The sequence below is a fragment of the Chrysemys picta genome, chromosome 14 (genome assembly GCF_011386835.1).
Source record: "Chrysemys picta bellii isolate R12L10 chromosome 14, ASM1138683v2, whole genome shotgun sequence".
Lineage (NCBI taxonomy): Eukaryota > Metazoa > Chordata > Testudines > Emydidae > Chrysemys > Chrysemys picta.
This window is the reverse complement of record NC_088804.1, coordinates 41,904,118-41,921,209: the sequence shown is the minus strand read 5'-3', so window position 1 is coordinate 41,921,209 and position 17,092 is coordinate 41,904,118. Positions and strand designations below refer to the sequence as shown.

The 17,092-nt window shown below is 58.4% G+C and overlaps 1 protein-coding gene across 1 annotated transcript in view; it reads right to left on the bottom strand.

The window, feature by feature from the left end:
* Window positions 1–17,092, bottom strand: part of CPNE7 (copine 7) — a 40,855-nt gene that overhangs the window by 17,914 nt on the left and 5,849 nt on the right. The window contains exon 3 of the mRNA XM_008173599.4: window positions 177–359. Coding sequence (XP_008171821.1) covers window positions 177–359 — 183 coding nt within the window. The remainder of the gene's footprint in view (window positions 1–176; window positions 360–17,092) is intronic.

Below are 17,092 nucleotides of genomic sequence, written 5' to 3'. Positions count from 1 at the left end.
CTTCTGCAGGTCGCCCTGAGCCACCTTCCCAGGCCAGGAACGGAGCAGCCCCGCGCCCGGGAGCAGTGAACGGTCGAATGTCAGGATTCCCCCCCAGGAAACACCGCAGCCCTGCTGGGCCACACCCTGGGGACGGGCGAGAGGAGCGGCTCCCAGGGGACAGCCGGGGCGGGTACCTGGCCCACGGTGCACTCCATGCCCCCCAGGAAGTCGTCATCGTGTGTCCCGAGGCTGGAGTGCCCGTGACTGTCGTACACCTCGAACCGCAGCTTCTGCACTTCCTCAAAGTAATAGTCCACCGTGAAGACCTTGGAGAAGACGGGGTGAAGGTTGCTCTTGATGATCTCGCTCCTGTCCACCTGGAGGCCAGAGGAGAATCAGGGCCCAGCCCAGCAGCCCTGGAGACCAAGGGCCTCTCCTGATCCACCCAGCAGCCCCGGCAATAGCAGTGCAAGCTCCCCGCTCTCCTCACCTCACAGGGTGCCCCCCACCCGCCCACAGGGCTGGGGCGCCGTCTCCAGGCCCCGAGCCTCTGCCACGGAGACTGTCAGCTGGTGCCAACTGGCGTGGTGGGCTCAGAGATGGAGCCCCCTGTTCCCAGTGGGGAGACCACTGCCTCTTTTCACCCACAAGGCAGGGCCCTCAGGCCTACAGCCCTGTCCTGGGGGCGGGCAGGGTTCTGCACAGCACCAGGGCTCTGGCGCTCCGGATAAGATGGCCCCGTTACGAGCCGGGGGAGGGTTTTCCTAGCTCCCAGCGCCACAAACTCCCCCGGGCATGGAGAGAGAGCACCACCACTTGAGGGTGCTCTGCCAGGCGGTTGGGGATGCGGGGGCAGTAGGAGGCACTATTCTGCCCTTTGTAATGTCCAAAGAGAAGCATATTTTTTTCCGCCGCCTCTTCCCAGCAGACTAGCAGCGACTGGTTCTCCACGTGTCAGACCTGGATGGCACCAAGATGAACCCGGTCCCTGTTCAGGGTCAGGGCTTGCAGCCCCAGCGCTCCGAACCAGCCCTTGGCACTGTCTGGGCATGGCTCTGACAAGGGGCTTTGTTCTTTAACTGCTGCCGAAAACACGGCAGGGGGAGCAAGGCTTGAAAAGGTAGGTTTTGGTAGGGTCTACACAAATAGCCATTTTTAAAACACGTCTCAGTTTTCGAGCGGCAGAATTCTTGGAAATGACCTGCACTGAGGGCTTTTCCCCTCCCCAGATCCCAAGCTCTACATTTGTTTTTAACGCCGTTCTAAAAACAATTTGAACGTAGGTAAAATGCAGGAGCCAAATCAAACCTTCGGCTCCGTCCCTCCCGCAGGAGCAAACCCAGCGATTGTATGAACCACCGTGAACGAACCCCAGAGCTCACAGCGAGAGAGGGATTAACTCTAGGCTGCCACTTCCTCTTGCTGGCTTGGCAGCGGCTGGGCCGTGCCCCGATGTCCCCTCTGACGGGCAAGCTGGCTTCACACTGGGAGGCTTTGCCATCCCCCTCCCAGGAAGCCAGAGCAGGGCCCAGGCCCGGCCGAGTTACTAGCCACCCCGGGACATCAGCAGCTCCAGAATCCCGGAAACCTGCACTTTTAAGGAAACTGAATAAAACGTCTCAAACCACCCTGAACACGGACTCGTTAGTGTGGGGAATGCAGATGAGATGCTAATGAGCTACTCGATTGTCAATGACTCTGGGAAGCGAGAGCTGCGTGTGTGGCCAATTCACTTCTCAGGACCAAGCCCGGGGTATGCAGGTGGCTCTGGGTACGGAGCACTAGGGGGCACTCTTGGGACTGGAGGGTATTTGTCCCAATGGCTCATCCTGCTGCCTCGCCCAGCCAGCCCTCCCCCCCCCGGTCTCTGGCTCCCACGGACTCCATTCATCCCATGCAGCGATAGCCAGGGAGCTGCCCACTGAGGGGGCCACGCCCGCCGTTCTCTGTGGGGCAGCACCTCCTCCAAGCGACGGCCATGACAGCTTTGCCACCCCTCCCTGGAAGCTGGAACAGGGTGTGACGTTATTGACATAATCTGGGACCATATAGAACATGGTTGCAACCAAAGTCCTGTAGTGGCACCAAATCTTGTACAAAGGGGGTCAGATGGGGTGTCTAAGACAAGGTTATGGTTGGCTGGTTATGATTCTGCTGTCTAGATGTGTGTATCGATTTTGTAGCTGAAGTTATGAATATTGGCTCTATACTGTCTGTATTTCAAACTTATGCTATGCTGCTGGGTGACATCCCAGACAAGTTGGTGTTAGCTCTGCCTAGCCTGCTTGATGGCCCATTAAGGACCATCAGCTATACAAATGACCCATTGAGAGAAGGCAGATACGCCTTGTAACTCAGCAAAGTATGCAGGGACTGGCCCATGTGACTCCAGACTCCATTTTGCTGTAATTTTCCACAGTAAGAACAAAGAGATGTTCTTACACCTGGAAAAGACTATAAAAGGCTAATGCCTCATCTCCATCTTGTCTTCAGTCCTGCTTCTTATCTCTGGAGGGACTTCGCCACAAACTGAAGCTCTGAGCAAAGGACTGATGACCCATCCCAGCTGGGGATGTTCCAGAGACTTAATCTGAACCTGCAGTTTATCCCATCACTGCTACAAGCCTGAACCAAGAACTTTGCCATTACTGTATGTAATTGATTCCATTTAACCAATTCTAGCTCTCATCTTTATCTCTTTCCTTTTATGAATAAACCTTTGGATTTTAGATTCTAAAGGATTGGCAGCAGCGTGATTTGTGGGTATGATCGGATTTGTATATTGACCTGGTCTGGGGCTTGGTCCTGTGGGATCAAGAGAACCTTTTTTTTTTCTTTTACTGGGGCGTTGGTTTTCATAACCATTCATCCCCATAACGAGTGGCACTGGTGGGGATACTGGGAAACTGGAGCATCTAAGGGAATTGCTTGTGTGACTTGTGGTGAGCCAGTGGGGTGAGACCAAAGTCGTCTCTGTCTGGCTGGTTTGGTTTGTCTTAGAGGTGGAAAAACCCCCAGCCTTGGGCTGTAACTGCCCTGCTTGAAGCAATTTGTCCTGAACTGACTCTCTCAGTTGGGTCCCACCAGAACTGCATCGTTACACAGGGCCCGCGCCCCTGAGTTACTAGCCACCCCAGGGTGTCAGGTAGCTGGTGGGGAGCACCCCATGTTATGGGCGGAAGGGGCGCTCATTCTTCTCCCTTGCGGGCAGCGCCAGGGGCAATTACATGGGCAGAGAGGGAGCACCCGCTCCTCTGGGCTGCTCAGGCCCACCCAATCAACGTGGGATCAGCCATGCGCATGGAAATGGGCCACGTGCCTGGGTCAGGACCTGCCGAGAAGGGACCCAGGAAGTCCCAGAAGCTGGGGGAGAGAGAACAGGATTCCCCGAGACGAGTGAACCCTCTCCAGGGGCAAGGGGTTCCCTGCCCCCTTGCTCTCTGCTTGTATCGTCGTCTTTCCCCCGGGCATATGCCCCACCAGCAGCCCTGTCAGCACAGTGGTGGGGGGCCGATGGGGACCCTGCAAACATTGGAGGGCTGCGATCTGGATCCTCAGGCAAGTCCCGGGGGTGCTGGGCACAGCCGGCCCCCCCGGTAGGTGCTCTGGCATGAGGGAGCTGCGCCCAGCTGTCACCAATTTCAGCCGAGAAGACATCGTGACGGGGACTGGTAGGGGGACCGATCTCCCATTCACCAGCCAGCCCCTGGCTGCGGCCTGGGCTCTGAGCCGGGGTGGAAGGATGGACGCAGGATCGGGACCCTTCGTGGATGTGCACAAAGCCAGGACGTGGAGGGCTCAGGCCCCACTGACAAGGCAGAGGCCATGGGGTCCCGGGTAGGAACGGAGCTCAGCCATTGGAGGGGACTCTGCAGGGCTGGAGCCTTTTCTCTTGGGATTATCAAGCTGCTGCCGCAAATCTCTGTGCCGGTGTCAGTCTCCTGAACAGACACACACAATTTGACGGCTTAGCAGACTTAGCTGCAGCTTAAGCCCCCTGGCTGCTGTTCGACTGGGGGCTCAGCTGCACAGCACAGAAACCAGCATGTTTTTATCCTTCCCTGCACTTGCCTTGCATCCGGCCACATCACCGCACCACTCAGCTGCCCCCGGCTGCCTCTCCTCACCACCTCTCACGCCTTCTAACGGAGCCCAGAGCTGGGAAATTGTCTAGCCCATCACTAGTGCTTTATTCAGCATGCAGATCCGCGTCTGCCCGGGGGCAGCGGGTGCAGATCCGCGTCTGCCTGGGGGCACCGGGTGCAGATCTGCGTCTGCCCGGGGGCACCGGGTGCAGATCCGCGTCTGCCCGGGGGCACTGGGTGCAGATCTGTGCCTGCCTGGGGGCACGGGGTGCAGATCCGTGTCTGCCCGGGGGCACTGTGTGTGGCGGAGGGTGGGGGCGAGAAATACGACTGTAGCAATTTCTAGTTTGAGGATTTAGAGAGCATCTCACTGCATCCCGGACCTGCTAGCCGGGTGCTTTGTCTTCCTCCGGCTCACATGGACGCGCGACAGGTGGGCCTGCCTTGGGAGAATCCCTGGGAGAAGCGTTATCCCAACGGCTGATCCCCTGGGTATTCCTCATCCCTGCCACCCTGCCAGGTCACAGCACGGCCCAACCAACCACCCGTACCGTGGGGCACTCATCAGGACCGGCTCCAGGGTTTGTGTCGCCCCAAGCAGTGGAAAAAAAAAAAAGCCGCGATCGCAATTGCGATGGCAGCACTCCGGCGGCAGCTCCACTGCGCCACTTTCTTCTTCGGCGGGAATTCGGCAGCAGGTGCTTCCCTCCGAGAGGGACCCGCCGCCGAATTGCTGCCAAACAGCCCCCAAACAGCCCGACGTGCCGCCCCTTCCCCTTGGCCGCCCCAAGCACCTGCTTGCTGCGCTGGTGCCTGGAGCCGGCCCTGGCACTCAGCCACATCACATCCTGGCCACTGCCGGATGGGGCCGAGTCACTGCCCGCTGACATAGCGCCGGCCAGCCGGAGTGGGCAGTAGGTCAGCGGCTGTTCTCTGTGTCTCCGGCCTGGACCAGCGCAAGTCTCGGAATCAGGTGCCAGTTTAATATTATTTATTGGGATGGGGCTAGCACCGGGAGGCCCCAGCCCTGGCACCGTTGTGCAGGGTGCTGTACAAAGAAAGTTTGCAGAAGAGAAGAATGAGGGGGGATTTGATAGCAGCCTTCAGCTACCTGAAGGGGGGTTCCAAAGAGGATGGATCTAGATTGTTCTCAGTGGTAGCAGATGACAGAACAATGAGTAATGGTCTCAAGTTGCAGTGGGGGAGGTCTAGGTTGGATATTAGGAAACACTGTTTCACTAGGAGGGTGGTGAAGCACTGGAATGGGTTCCCTAGGGAGGTGGTGGAATCTCCATCCTTAGAGGTTTTTAAGGTCAGGCTTGACAAAGCCCTGGCTGGGATGATTTAGTTGACGTTGGTCTTGCTTTGAGCAGGAGGTTGGACTAGATACCTCCTGAGGTCCCTTCCAACCCTGAGATTCTCTGATTCTATTAAAGAAAACAAAGCCAGGTCCGGCTCCAGGGCGCTCCTCCTCCGGGATTATTACGAGACACAACAGGTGGCTAACCAGACCCGTGGGGATGGTGGGGGCAGAGGGCAGGTCACAGCCAACGTGGGGGCATTGCATGGACACGACTGAACACTCCGGCTCCCAAGCAGAGCTCTCGTCCCACGGAGGCGCTCAGATATTTGATTGAAACGTGCTGTTTCCAGGATCGCTTTCCCTAGCCTGGCACAGGAAGGGAACCCACAGGGGCGGGGAGGTGGGAACTGGGGTGAATTCCACTTTATAGTCAAGCCAGCTGGAAAGGCCTGGAGATGCTTGGCCAGCTGCACTGGGGCACCAGGGATGCCCACCCCATAGCACCTGGGCTCCAGCATGGGGCATGGGCGAATTGTGCCCTCACCCTCAATCCTCTGCTCCCTGTCAGTACAGATGGGGAACAGGATTCCTCACTAACCGAACGGAGATTCCTATGAAGGGAAAAGCACCTGGTTCTGCTACGGGGTGAGCCCTGGGCAGCACGGCCCCAGAGGAGAGAGAGACCAGAAGGGGTTCACAGCAGCTCCTTGCAAAGCGCACCCTATTCCAACACAGGAACCTCTGTTCATTGCAGCCCAGCGTTCCAGCCCCCGCCAGGAGAGATCCTCGTGGCCCTGCCCTACGGTATCCGGCGGGAAGAGGCTCGGAGATTAGCAGCGACCACGGCATCCCGTTCCGTACTGATTACACGGCTGTGCTTTCCGTTCAGTGCCTGGAACAAGGATTTCAATATGGCCGTTATCAAATCTCAGCTGTGTAGCAATTGATTTCTAGGAGCATGTTTATCTCGCAAAACCTCAGCAAAGATTGTCTCGCTAATGAGCTGGGATGATGAATTAGATGCAATAACTGTCCGGGTTAATCTCATTGCACCGCGTTAGTACATTGACAGGGCACTCAGCTCCCAGCGTTACACATGGGGGCGGCTGCCCGGACGGGGCGGCTGGAAATCCAGCTTCTCTTTCACGGCAGAGTCGGTCGCCAGGGAACCAGGTGGGAACCAGGTGACCCTCTCGGGCCAGCGTGGCTGTCCGCTGTGGAGCATCAAGCCCAGGTTCTGAAGCCAGGAGCCGGTGTCAGGCTGGACTCAGGAATGTGTAAAGCCCCAGCGGTTCTCCGGGGCGGTGGAAATGCCCCAGCTCAGCACCTGTTTTCTATTGATTTTCTCGGCACTCCAAGTGCGAATGGCAGTTTTAGGATACAGCGCAGATCGGCTCCAGCAAAGAAATGGGTTGCCATAACTGCTACGCAGGCACATTCCAGGGAAGGGCTCTGGGAGACAGGAGCCCCGTTCTGGGGGCTGTTTCACAGCATCCTGCCTAAAGCCCCCCCCCGCCTCTTGGTTTGAATCTGCTCCTTAGCACTGCCGTGGGCAGGGGCAGTCTGGGGCACGTTCCACCTGCGGCACCTGCATGCCAGTCGCGGATAAAGTGGGGTGTCAGGGTGCCCCACCATGGCTCCATGGATGTTATAATGAGTCCGTAGCCACCTAGGCCTTCATCTTTGTCACTTTGCTGCATACTACAGCCACTCAGAACAGTGGGGATGGAACTGAGAGCCTCTCACTCCCAACACCCAGGCCCCTCCCGCTAAAGGCGACTCCCCACTGGCCATTAGCAGTATGGTACCTATGACACACGCTGAGCAGCTCTGATTCCATCCATCAGAGGGCACCCGAGTCTGTGAATGGGAATTACAGCCATCACACGAAGCTGGAAAGTGGACGCAACAGTCCCTTAGAAACCCTCCGTTTGTTTCCTCGTGACTCTGCAGCAGGGCTCTGCCTGGCCGCTCTCGTCAGGTCTGAGGAGGCCAGATGGGGGTGTTCCTCATGGCCAGCCGGGGTCGCCTTCCCCTATTGCTCTCCTGAGCCTGGCCTGGCATATGCCCTCCCGGTACCTCACTAGCCCCTCCACCCGCCTGTCCCTAGGGGCAAGTTAATCTCTCCCTTTGAAAGCAAACTCCTATTGCCTCTCCCAGGCCAGACGCCCCATTGGCAGAGCTCTTGGCAGACACTCCGGGGAACGACAAAGGCGGCCAGAGAATCAACAGCGCACGCGGCCCCCGGCCGGCCCAGCCGTACCCAGCAGTTCCCACACACTGAACTGTGCCCCCGCTGGTGATGGTGCTGCACCTACACAGTGACCTTGTGGCACCTTTGCTTCCCGTCCCCTGGCCCTGAGCTCCCCGGGGACTAGGTCAGCCCCCAGCGCAACTTAGAGCAGCTGCTCTCAGTCAGACCCACGGCAGTGGGCCCCAGATAGGGTGACCAGATGTCCTTATTTTATAGGGACAGTCCCGATATTTGGGGCTTTTTCTTATATAGGTGCCAATTACCCCCCCACCCCCATCCCGATTTTTCACACTTACTTTCTGGTCACCCTAGCCCCAGAGGGTTATTCCAGTAGGTGGGAACAGCCAGGCACTGAGGGGTTCGAGCACGGCCCCTTCTGGCCCTTGTCCCTCGCCCACTGTCCCCCTGCCCCACATGCAGGGAGGGCAGCTGGGGGGGAGGCCCCCCTCCCTGGACGACGGTGCCAAGGGCGGTGTCTGTGCGATGCCCTCGCTGCTCAGAGCCACGTGCCTGCGGGAGAGGGTGGCAGGGAACAAGGAAGCAACTGGGTCCTGGGGGCGGGTTCCCGCAGCCCGGCTGTCCGAGGGGAGCAGCTGCGTTCATCAAGCCAGTGCGCAGGGGAGGAGAGAGGTTCGGGGGAGGGAACAATGCAATCGCCATGGAGAACATCACCGCTCAGCTTGCAGCGCTGAGAAACCACTGCTCCAGTGCGGCTGGCTCCTCCACGCCTCCCTCCCCCAGCTTCCCGGGCATCCGTCCCCAGCAGCGGGAGTCTCGTGGCCCATGCTCAGCTGGGGCTGGCCTGCCTCCCAGGAGTGCTGGGATTTACCGGCAGCTGCATGGACCCCCCGGGAATGCGGCACTGAGGACTGGAGCCCGCACCCCTGTGCAGTGCTCCTGCCTCGCCCCATAACATGCCGCGCCCCATCACCCGCACCCCCTGCAGTGCTCCTGCCACGCCCCATCACCTTCACCCCCCCTGCAGTGCTCCTGCCACGCCCCATCACCTTCACCCCCCCTGCAGTGCTCCTGCCACGCCCCATCACCTTCACCCCCCCTGCAGTGCTCCTGCCTCGCCCCATAACATGCCGCGCCCCATCACCCGCACCCCCTGCAGTGCTCCTGCCACACCCCATCACCTTCACCCCCCCTGCAGTGCTCCTGCCACACCCCATCACCTTCACCCCCCCTGCAGTGCTCCTGCCGCGCCCCATCACCCGCACCCCCCGCGCAGTGCTCCTGCCACGCCCCATCACCCGCACCCCCTGCAGTGCTCCTGCCACACCCCATCACCTTCACCCCCCCTGCAGTGCTCCTGCCGCGCCCCATCACCTTCACCCCCCCTGCAGTGCTCCTGCCACACCCCATCACCTTCACCCCCCCTGCAGTGCTCCTGCCGCGCCCCATCACCCGCACCCCCCGCGCAGTGCTCCTGCCACGCCCCATCACCTTCACCCCCCCTGCAGTGCTCCTGCCACGCCCCATCACCTTCACCCCCCCTGCAGTGCTCCTGCCACGCCCCATCACCCGCACCCCCTGCAGTGCTCCTGCCGCGCCCCATCACCTTCACCCCCCCTGCAGTGCTCCTGCCACACCCCATCACCTTCACCCCCCCTGCAGTGCTCCTGCCGCGCCCCATCACCCGCACCCCCCGCGCAGTGCTCCTGCCACGCCCCATCACCTTCACCCCCCCTGCAGTGCTCCTGCCGCGCCCCATCACCCGCACCCCCCGCGCAGTGCTCCTGCCATGCCCCATCACCTTCACCCCCCCTGCAGTGCTCCTGCCACGCCCCATCACCTTCACCCCCCCTGCAGTGCTCCTGCCGCGCCCCATCACCCGCACCCCCTGCAGTGCTCCTGCCATGCCCCATCACCTTCACCCCCCCTGCAGTGCTCCTGCCACGCCCCATCACCTTCACCCCCCCTGCAGTGCTCCTGCCGCGCCCCATCACCCGCACCCCCTGCAGTGCTCCTGCCGCGCCCCATCACCTTCACCCCCCCTGCAGTGCTCCTGCCACGCCCCATCACCTTCACCCCCCCTGCAGTGCTCCTGCCTCGCCCCATAACATGCTGCGCCCCATCACCCGCACCCCCTGCAGTGCTCCTGCCACACCCCATCACCTTCACCCCCCCTGCAGTGCTCCTGCCTCGCCCCATAACATGCCGCGCCCCATCACCCGCACCCCCTGCAGTGCTCCTGCCACACCCCATCACCTTCACCCCCCCTGCAGTGCTCCTGCCTCGCCCCATAACATGCCGCGCCCCATCACACACACCCCCGCGCAGTGCTCCCTGCCACACCCCATCACACACACCCCCGCGCAGTGCTCCTGCCGCGCCCCGTCACACACAGCTGGGGTGAAAATAATCAACACCCCAGGGACCAGGAAAAAGCCTTACAATGCAGAGAAGCCGGTGTCGGTGACAAAGGAGCCCAACACGACCCGAACCAGGGGACACCAGGCCACCGATGGAAACACACCCAAACGAGGAGGCCTCCCAGAGCTAGAGAAATCCCTCTCCACGCGGGCGCCAGGAGGAGCTCCCTCAGCGGGCTGCCTGGGCCAGTGTGGAATGGGGCTGGGCTGACTGGCAAGGGAAGGTGGCCCAGGCCCGTGGGTGCTGCACTGCTCGGAGATGAGTGGAGACCCTCTGCCCTCACCCGGGCTGGCTCCACACAGCAGAACTGCGCTCAGGCCCACCCCCGGCCCCGGCCCTTCGTGTGGTTTGCAGCTCTTTGCTGACTACACTTTAGAGGCCGAATTTGGCTGGGGAAGCAATGGAGCATGAGCCCTCGGTAGCCAGGCGCTACACCCCTCCGTGCCAAGGGCTTGCATGACATTGCAGAGTGGAGGATTCCTCTGAGCTACGGGCCCCAGAGGAAGTTGGTTCTTCCAGCGGATGTGGTTGCGCTTTCGAGGCAAGGAGCAGGTGGGGCGGAGTTCAGAGCAAACACAACTCACGTGCCAACAGAAGACACGGCGAGCTCAACTGGGACAGGAAACAGGCCCCAACCATATGGGAGTTGAGTGACTGATTCTAGATGGCTGGCCAGCAGGGCAAGCCCCGGCCCCGCACTGGCATGCCCTGGCACTATTGAGCTGAAATCGCTGCAAAGGACCTTGTGTCGTAATGCCACACAACACGCGGCTGGAAATGCTCCACAAAGCCCACCTGGGTGCTGAGAAGCGTCAGAGCGGGGCTGGAGACGACCCATTCTGGCCAGGCGTGAATGCTGCCACGGGAGGGAAAGTACCAGATGGGACATCGGCAAGCAATACAAGATGCAGAAAGCACAGAAGCCACATGACATTGCGGCTGGTCCTTGGCGCAAGGCTGGCGCGGATCTGTCTGAATTGAGTGGAAAGGGTCGTCTCTTCTCCGGGGACACCGCTCATGCTGCACAGCATGTCAAGTGGCTTGGGATCCTGGTGAAAATCGTTCCAGGGGATGCCCAGTGGACGAAGAGCAGTAACAAGTCACGAGGGGCTCTTCGAGCTCTCAGTCCAAGCGCGCTGTGTAGAGCCCACACTAAGTCCAGGCAAAGGGGTTAGCAGAAAAGTCAGGCCAGATACCAAAGCCCTGGCAGGCTCGAGGGAGCCATTGTTAGAATATTGCAACATGCCACACCAGGATTCATTGCGCGCGCCAGGTCACCGGCTCACAGACAAAAACCTTTGTGCTAACGTATGTTTTTCCTAATACCAAACCTGTCTCCTTGCTGCAGTTTGAGCCCACCACTTCTCCTACCTTCAGTGGCCACAGAGAACAATTGATCCCCGGCCTCTTTAGAACAGCCCTGCACTGATTACAGACTGTTCTCAGGTCCCCGCTCAGTTTGCTTGTCTCAGAACTAAACACGCCCAGTATTTTAACCTGGCCTCACAGGGCAGGTTTCTAAACCTTTGCTCAGTTTTGTTGCTCTCCTCTGGACTCTCGCTCATTTGTCCACATTTTCCTAAAGTGCAGCGCCCAGGCCTGGACCCAGGACACTAGCTGGGGCCTCACCATGCCAAGTCAAGCAGGACAATGACCTCCCGTGTCTTACATACAACGTGCCAGTTAACACACCCCGGAATGATAGGAGCCTTTTTTGCAACTGCATCACATTGTCGACTCAGATTCAATGTGTGATCCGCTTTAACCCCACATCCCTTTTCAGCAACACCACTGCCTCGCCCGTTATTCCCCAGGTCGTAATTGTACATTTGCTTTTCCTTCCTAAGTGCAGTGTTTTGCACTTCTCTTTACTGAATTCTAATCCCACCCTCCAAAGTGCTTGCAACCCCTCCCAGCTTCATGTCATCTGCACACTTGCTATGCATACTCTCCACTCCATTATCCGAGTTATCAATGAAAATATGAACTAGCGCCGGACGCAGGACTGACCCCTGCGGGATCCACTCCCAGTTTGAGAGTGAGCCATTGAGAACTACTCTTTGAGAGCGATCCTTCAACTGCGTGCGCGTCCACCTTCTTGTAATTTTATCTAGAGCACATTTCCCTTGTTTCCTTGTGAAAATGTCATGCAGAACGGTGTCAGAAGTCTAACTAAAATCAAGCTCTATCACATCTACTGTCACATCCCTCACATCCTGTAGGTCAGTAACCCTGGCAAAGAAGGAAATCAGGTTGGTTTGGTATGATCTGTTCTGGACCAATCCATGCTGTCTATTCTTTATAACCCTGTTATCCTCCAGGTGCTTCCAAACTGATTGCTTAATCATTTGTTCCAGTATCATTCCAGGTATCAGGATTAGGTTGACCAGCCTATAATACTCCAGGTCCTTTTTGTTCCCCTTTCTAAAGCTAGGTACTATGTTTGCCCTTCTCCTGTCCTCTGGGACCTCTCCTGTCCTCCATGAGTCCTTGTAGATAATTGGTAACGGTTCTCAGATTGCTTCACCTAGTTCCTTAAGTACCCTAAGGTGAATTTCATCAGACCTGCCAAATTGAATCCATCTCACTTATCTAAATAGTCATGAACCTGTTCTTTCCCTATTTTGGCTTGCGTTCCTTCCCCCTTGTTCTTAATATTAATTACGTTGAATATCTGACGAAGTGGGCATTCACCCACGAAAGCTCGTGCTCCAATACATCTGTTAGTCTTAAAGGTGCCACAGGACTCTCTGTCCCTCGTTGACTATCTGGTCACCATTAACCTTTTGAGTGAAGACTGAAACAAAATAGGCACCAAGTACCTCAGACTGCTTGATGTCATCAGTTATTAGCTCTCCTTCCCCGCTAAGTAGAGAACCTCCACTTTCCTTTGTCTTTCTCTTGCTCCTACAGTAGTTAAAGAAATGCTTCCGATTGCCTTTTATGTGCCTTGCTGGGTGTCACTCACTTGGTGCCTTCGCCTTTCTGATTGTTGTCCCTACATGCTGGTGCTGTTCTTTTGTGCTCCTCTCCTCCTTAGCAATTTGTCCGTGTTTCCGCTTTTCGTAGGATCCCTTTTTGGTTTTCAGGTCATTCAAGAGCTCCTGACACAGCCATACTGGCCTCTGACTAATCCTCCTGTCTTTCCTTTGCATCGAGATAGTTTGAAGTTGTGCCTTTAATATTGTCTCCTTGAGAAACTGCCAGCTCTCCTGATCTTCTATATCCCTTAGATATTCTCCCCGTGGGACCTCACCTACCAGTTCTCGGAGTTGGTTAAAGTGCGCTTTTTTGAAGTCCATTGTCCTTATTGTACTGCTCTCACGCCTTCCTTTCCTGAGAATCATAAAAACGACCATTTCATGGTCATTTTCACCCAAATTCCCTTCAGCTTTCAGATTCGCAGCCAACTCCCCCCATTGGTCAGAATCAATCCTAAAATGGCTGTGGCATGGGTTACTTCTTCCACGTTCTGGAACAAAAAGTCCTGCCCACCATATTCCATGAACTTACTGGACGTTTTGTGTTTTGTACATTTCCAACCGCTAACACCAAACCACCTTCTTGAGCCAAAGACAATTAATCATGAAGTAGCTACAGAAGAGCTAATACCAGGAAACTAGCACAAAAGAAACATTATGATGAGAATGTCCAACAGATATCAGATTCAAATTCCAGATTCAGCATTCAGATTTCAAAACAGAAAGAGGCCAGCAATCTGCCACGGTGACAGCTCTAACATCCGTCCCGTGTTATACCCACGGTGATGGCGCCGCCGCCTGTCCCACGCTGTACCCACCGTGACGGCGCCGCTGGCTGTCCCCCCTGTACTCACGGTGACGGCTTTGCCCCCCGCCCCACGCTGCACCCACCGTGACGGCTCCAGTCACCCTCCCCCGCTGTACCCACGGTCATGGCGCCGCCGCTGTCCCACGCTGTACCCACGGTGACAGCTCCACCCTCTGTACCACGCTATATTCCACGGTGACGGCTGTACCACCTGTCCTATGTCGCAACCAGGTCTGAGGCAAGTCCTAGCGGAGGAACAGAAGCCCCCTGGACCAATCCCAGGAGGACAGGGCACGCCCACCCACCCCATCCCAGACAACGCCAAACACCAGAAGCAGCACATAGGGGCTGCGGGGGTGTCATGGAGTCCCCCGGCGATGCTCTGGAACTGCTCCCCACAAAGCCACTCAGGACTTTGCGGAGCCTCCTCTCCCTCGGAGCAGACCGTCTTCAGGGCAAGAAGCTCACACGACTTCACCTCCTGGGTCTCTCCTGGGAGCATTCATCCTCTGCCCCTCCGTGCGCTTCCCACAGCGAGTCCGCCCCGGCGGGGTCCTGGGGAAGCCAGAGGGTTCTGCACCCCCCACTTCGCAGTCAGACGTGACTCTCAGCCAGCCAGTAAAACAGAGGTTTATTAGATGACAGGAACAGGGTCTAAAACAGAGCTTGTAGGTACAGCGGCAAACGGGACCCCTCTGCCGGGTCCATTATGGGGTTCAGAGAGCCAGACACCCACGTCTGCCCTCACTCCTAGTCCCCAGGTAGCTCCAACTCCCAAACCCCCTCCAGCCCCTCCTTCTCCCAGCTTTGTCTCTTTCCTGGGCCAGGAGGTCACCTGATCTCTTTGTTCACCTTTATCTATTTCCTTGCAGGGGAGGAAGGGGCCCTGGCCATTTGTTGCCAGGGAGACAGAGTGTCAGTGATTTATGCACACTGGCCTTTCCCTACCACCTAGAGACTTAAGAAATGCATAGGGGAAACTGAGGCATCCACACAGTATTCAGAGGAAACATTAAGAACAGTCCCACTTTGTCACAGGGGGGCAGAGCCCCGCAGGCCTGCCCATCTAAGCGGAGCAGAAGGAGCTGTCAGAAGGACTAGACGTGGCCGTGTGCTCCATGGCCCGTCGGTGGTGGTTACAGACGACGTCTTGCACACGGATCCTGGCCTGGCGGGCTCTGGCTGCGTGGCCTATCCGCTAGCCAGGGTCGTTTCGGGGGGTCATTTTTAGCCAACTTCACATTTTATTGGCCCTTGATTTACCAAGTGAAGGCGGGGTGTAATGGCAATCCCTGAAGCCAGGAGGCGCCAGCCTGGCTGTGCGATGGGGTGATCCTGCGCCTGGTTACGGGTCAGGGGGGTGGGGTACACAGGCCAGTCTCTCCCCAGGGCTGCTGTTGGGCCCTTGTCCCAGAGGGGGTGGCAGGGGCTGTGGGGGCAGGGGTGTTGGCTGGCGCCCGAGTCCCTGTGTGCAGCCGGAAGGGCTGGGGGTGCGTTTTCTCATGCGCTGAGCCATGCTGGCAGAAGGCGCAGTGGAGCCGGTTCCAGGAACGGCGCGGCCTCCCACACACCAACCCCCTGCCAGCTCTGAGTCAACAGGACAACTTCCTGGGGAAGGCACCTTGCCAGGACAGTGCCAGCCCCAGCACCTGGACCCCAGATCAACCCTGGTGAGCACAGCACCACCCCTGCCATCGCCTCCAGGCACTGGAGAGGCACAGCCCCGCTGCCTCCCTCGCCTGCCGAGAGAACCTGCAAAACCCCAACCAAACCACCACCTAGCGCCAGCCTGGCCCCGCTGCGGGAGCACCAGTCCACCAACATGCCTTGGCACCCAGCGAATGCAGCCCAGCAGGTCACAGAGAAGGTGGGCAGGGGGGTCTGCAGGCACCGGGCTCAGCTCAGCTCCCTCCCTGGCCAGCGCTGGGCTGTGGCCTGTGGGCAGCAGGGTGTGCATCGCACCTTGCATCCCCACCACAGTCCCCCATCTCCTGCTGGTGGCAGCCCGGGTAATTCCCAGCACAGAATGCAACAGGCCCTGGGGGGGATGGAGACCCGGCTGCATGGGTGATATTTCCTTGTCTAAAGGGGTTGTGTCCCCTGTGTGCTGTTTGCACAAAGAACCCCCCTAGGGCTGGGGGCTGGGCAGGCCAGCGATGGCCGCACCCCAGCAGGGCTCACTGCAGGTGTCTGACAACAGCCAGACCCAGGCACCCGCCACACAGGGAGTTTTGCCCGTGTACAGTACGAGCGAGGAGCTCCCGATGCAGCCCGAGGGGATCAGCTGGGGCAAAAGGGGGACACCGGGACCCAGGCAAACCAACTGCAAAGTCCCCAGGCTTGGACCCTCTCCCTGTGGTGAGGCCCCCAGACTCCATCGCTCACATTCACCCCGTGTCACATGATAGGTCATTAACCATCGTTAATTAGCATCTCCATTAGCCCTAGCGGCTCCGTGGTGAGGCAGGGTGGTGGAGCTATGCCTGTGTGACCGATGGGGAAACTGAGGCACAGAGCAAGGCCAGGACGTACAAGTTCCTGCATCGATTGTTTAGGCCAGAGGGGGTCATTAGCCTCATCCAGGCTGACCCTGCCTGGCACAGGCTGGACTCGTAGGGTGACTAGATAGCAAATGTGAAAAATCGGGACAGAGGGTGGGGGGTAATAGGTGCCTATATAAGAAAAAGTCCCAAATATCGGGACTGTCCCTATAAAATCAGGACATCTGGTCACCCTAGGCTGGAGACCCCTGCCCAGCGAGCCGGCCTCAGAGCTGGGAGCTGAAACCGGGTCGGCCTCCCCAGTCTCTGCTCGCTCTGCCAGGCAGGGGTGAGCGCAGGCAGGCTGGGGCCCCCGTGTGCCCCGCAGCCCGGCCCCTAGTGCAGCGTGGCCGGGCAGCGACTAAGCCCCCCTAGCCCTGAGAGATGGCAAAAAAGCCTCAGTGCTGCTAAAAATAGTCCCACCGCAGAGTGATGGGGCAGGCGTGTGACCAAATCCAACCTAAGCAGGGCTCAAGGGACGGGCTTAGTAGGGATCAGGGGAGCGGGAGGGTCTGCCTGACGCTCCCTTCCCTCCCTCTGCAACCAGGCTCATAAGGCGGCAATGCCTCGCGCCCCGGGGCAGGAGCCTGCGAGCCAGGGCTCCTGGTTCTGTCACTGACGCCGGGCAAGGCCCTGGACCACTCTGTGCCTCAGTTTCCCTCTCTGCACCCCCTGCCTTGCGGGGCTGTGACAAGGCCCTTTGTGGCCACAGGCTGAATGGCTGAGCAGGGCTCTCGCCGGCTGCCACAGCTCACCCATG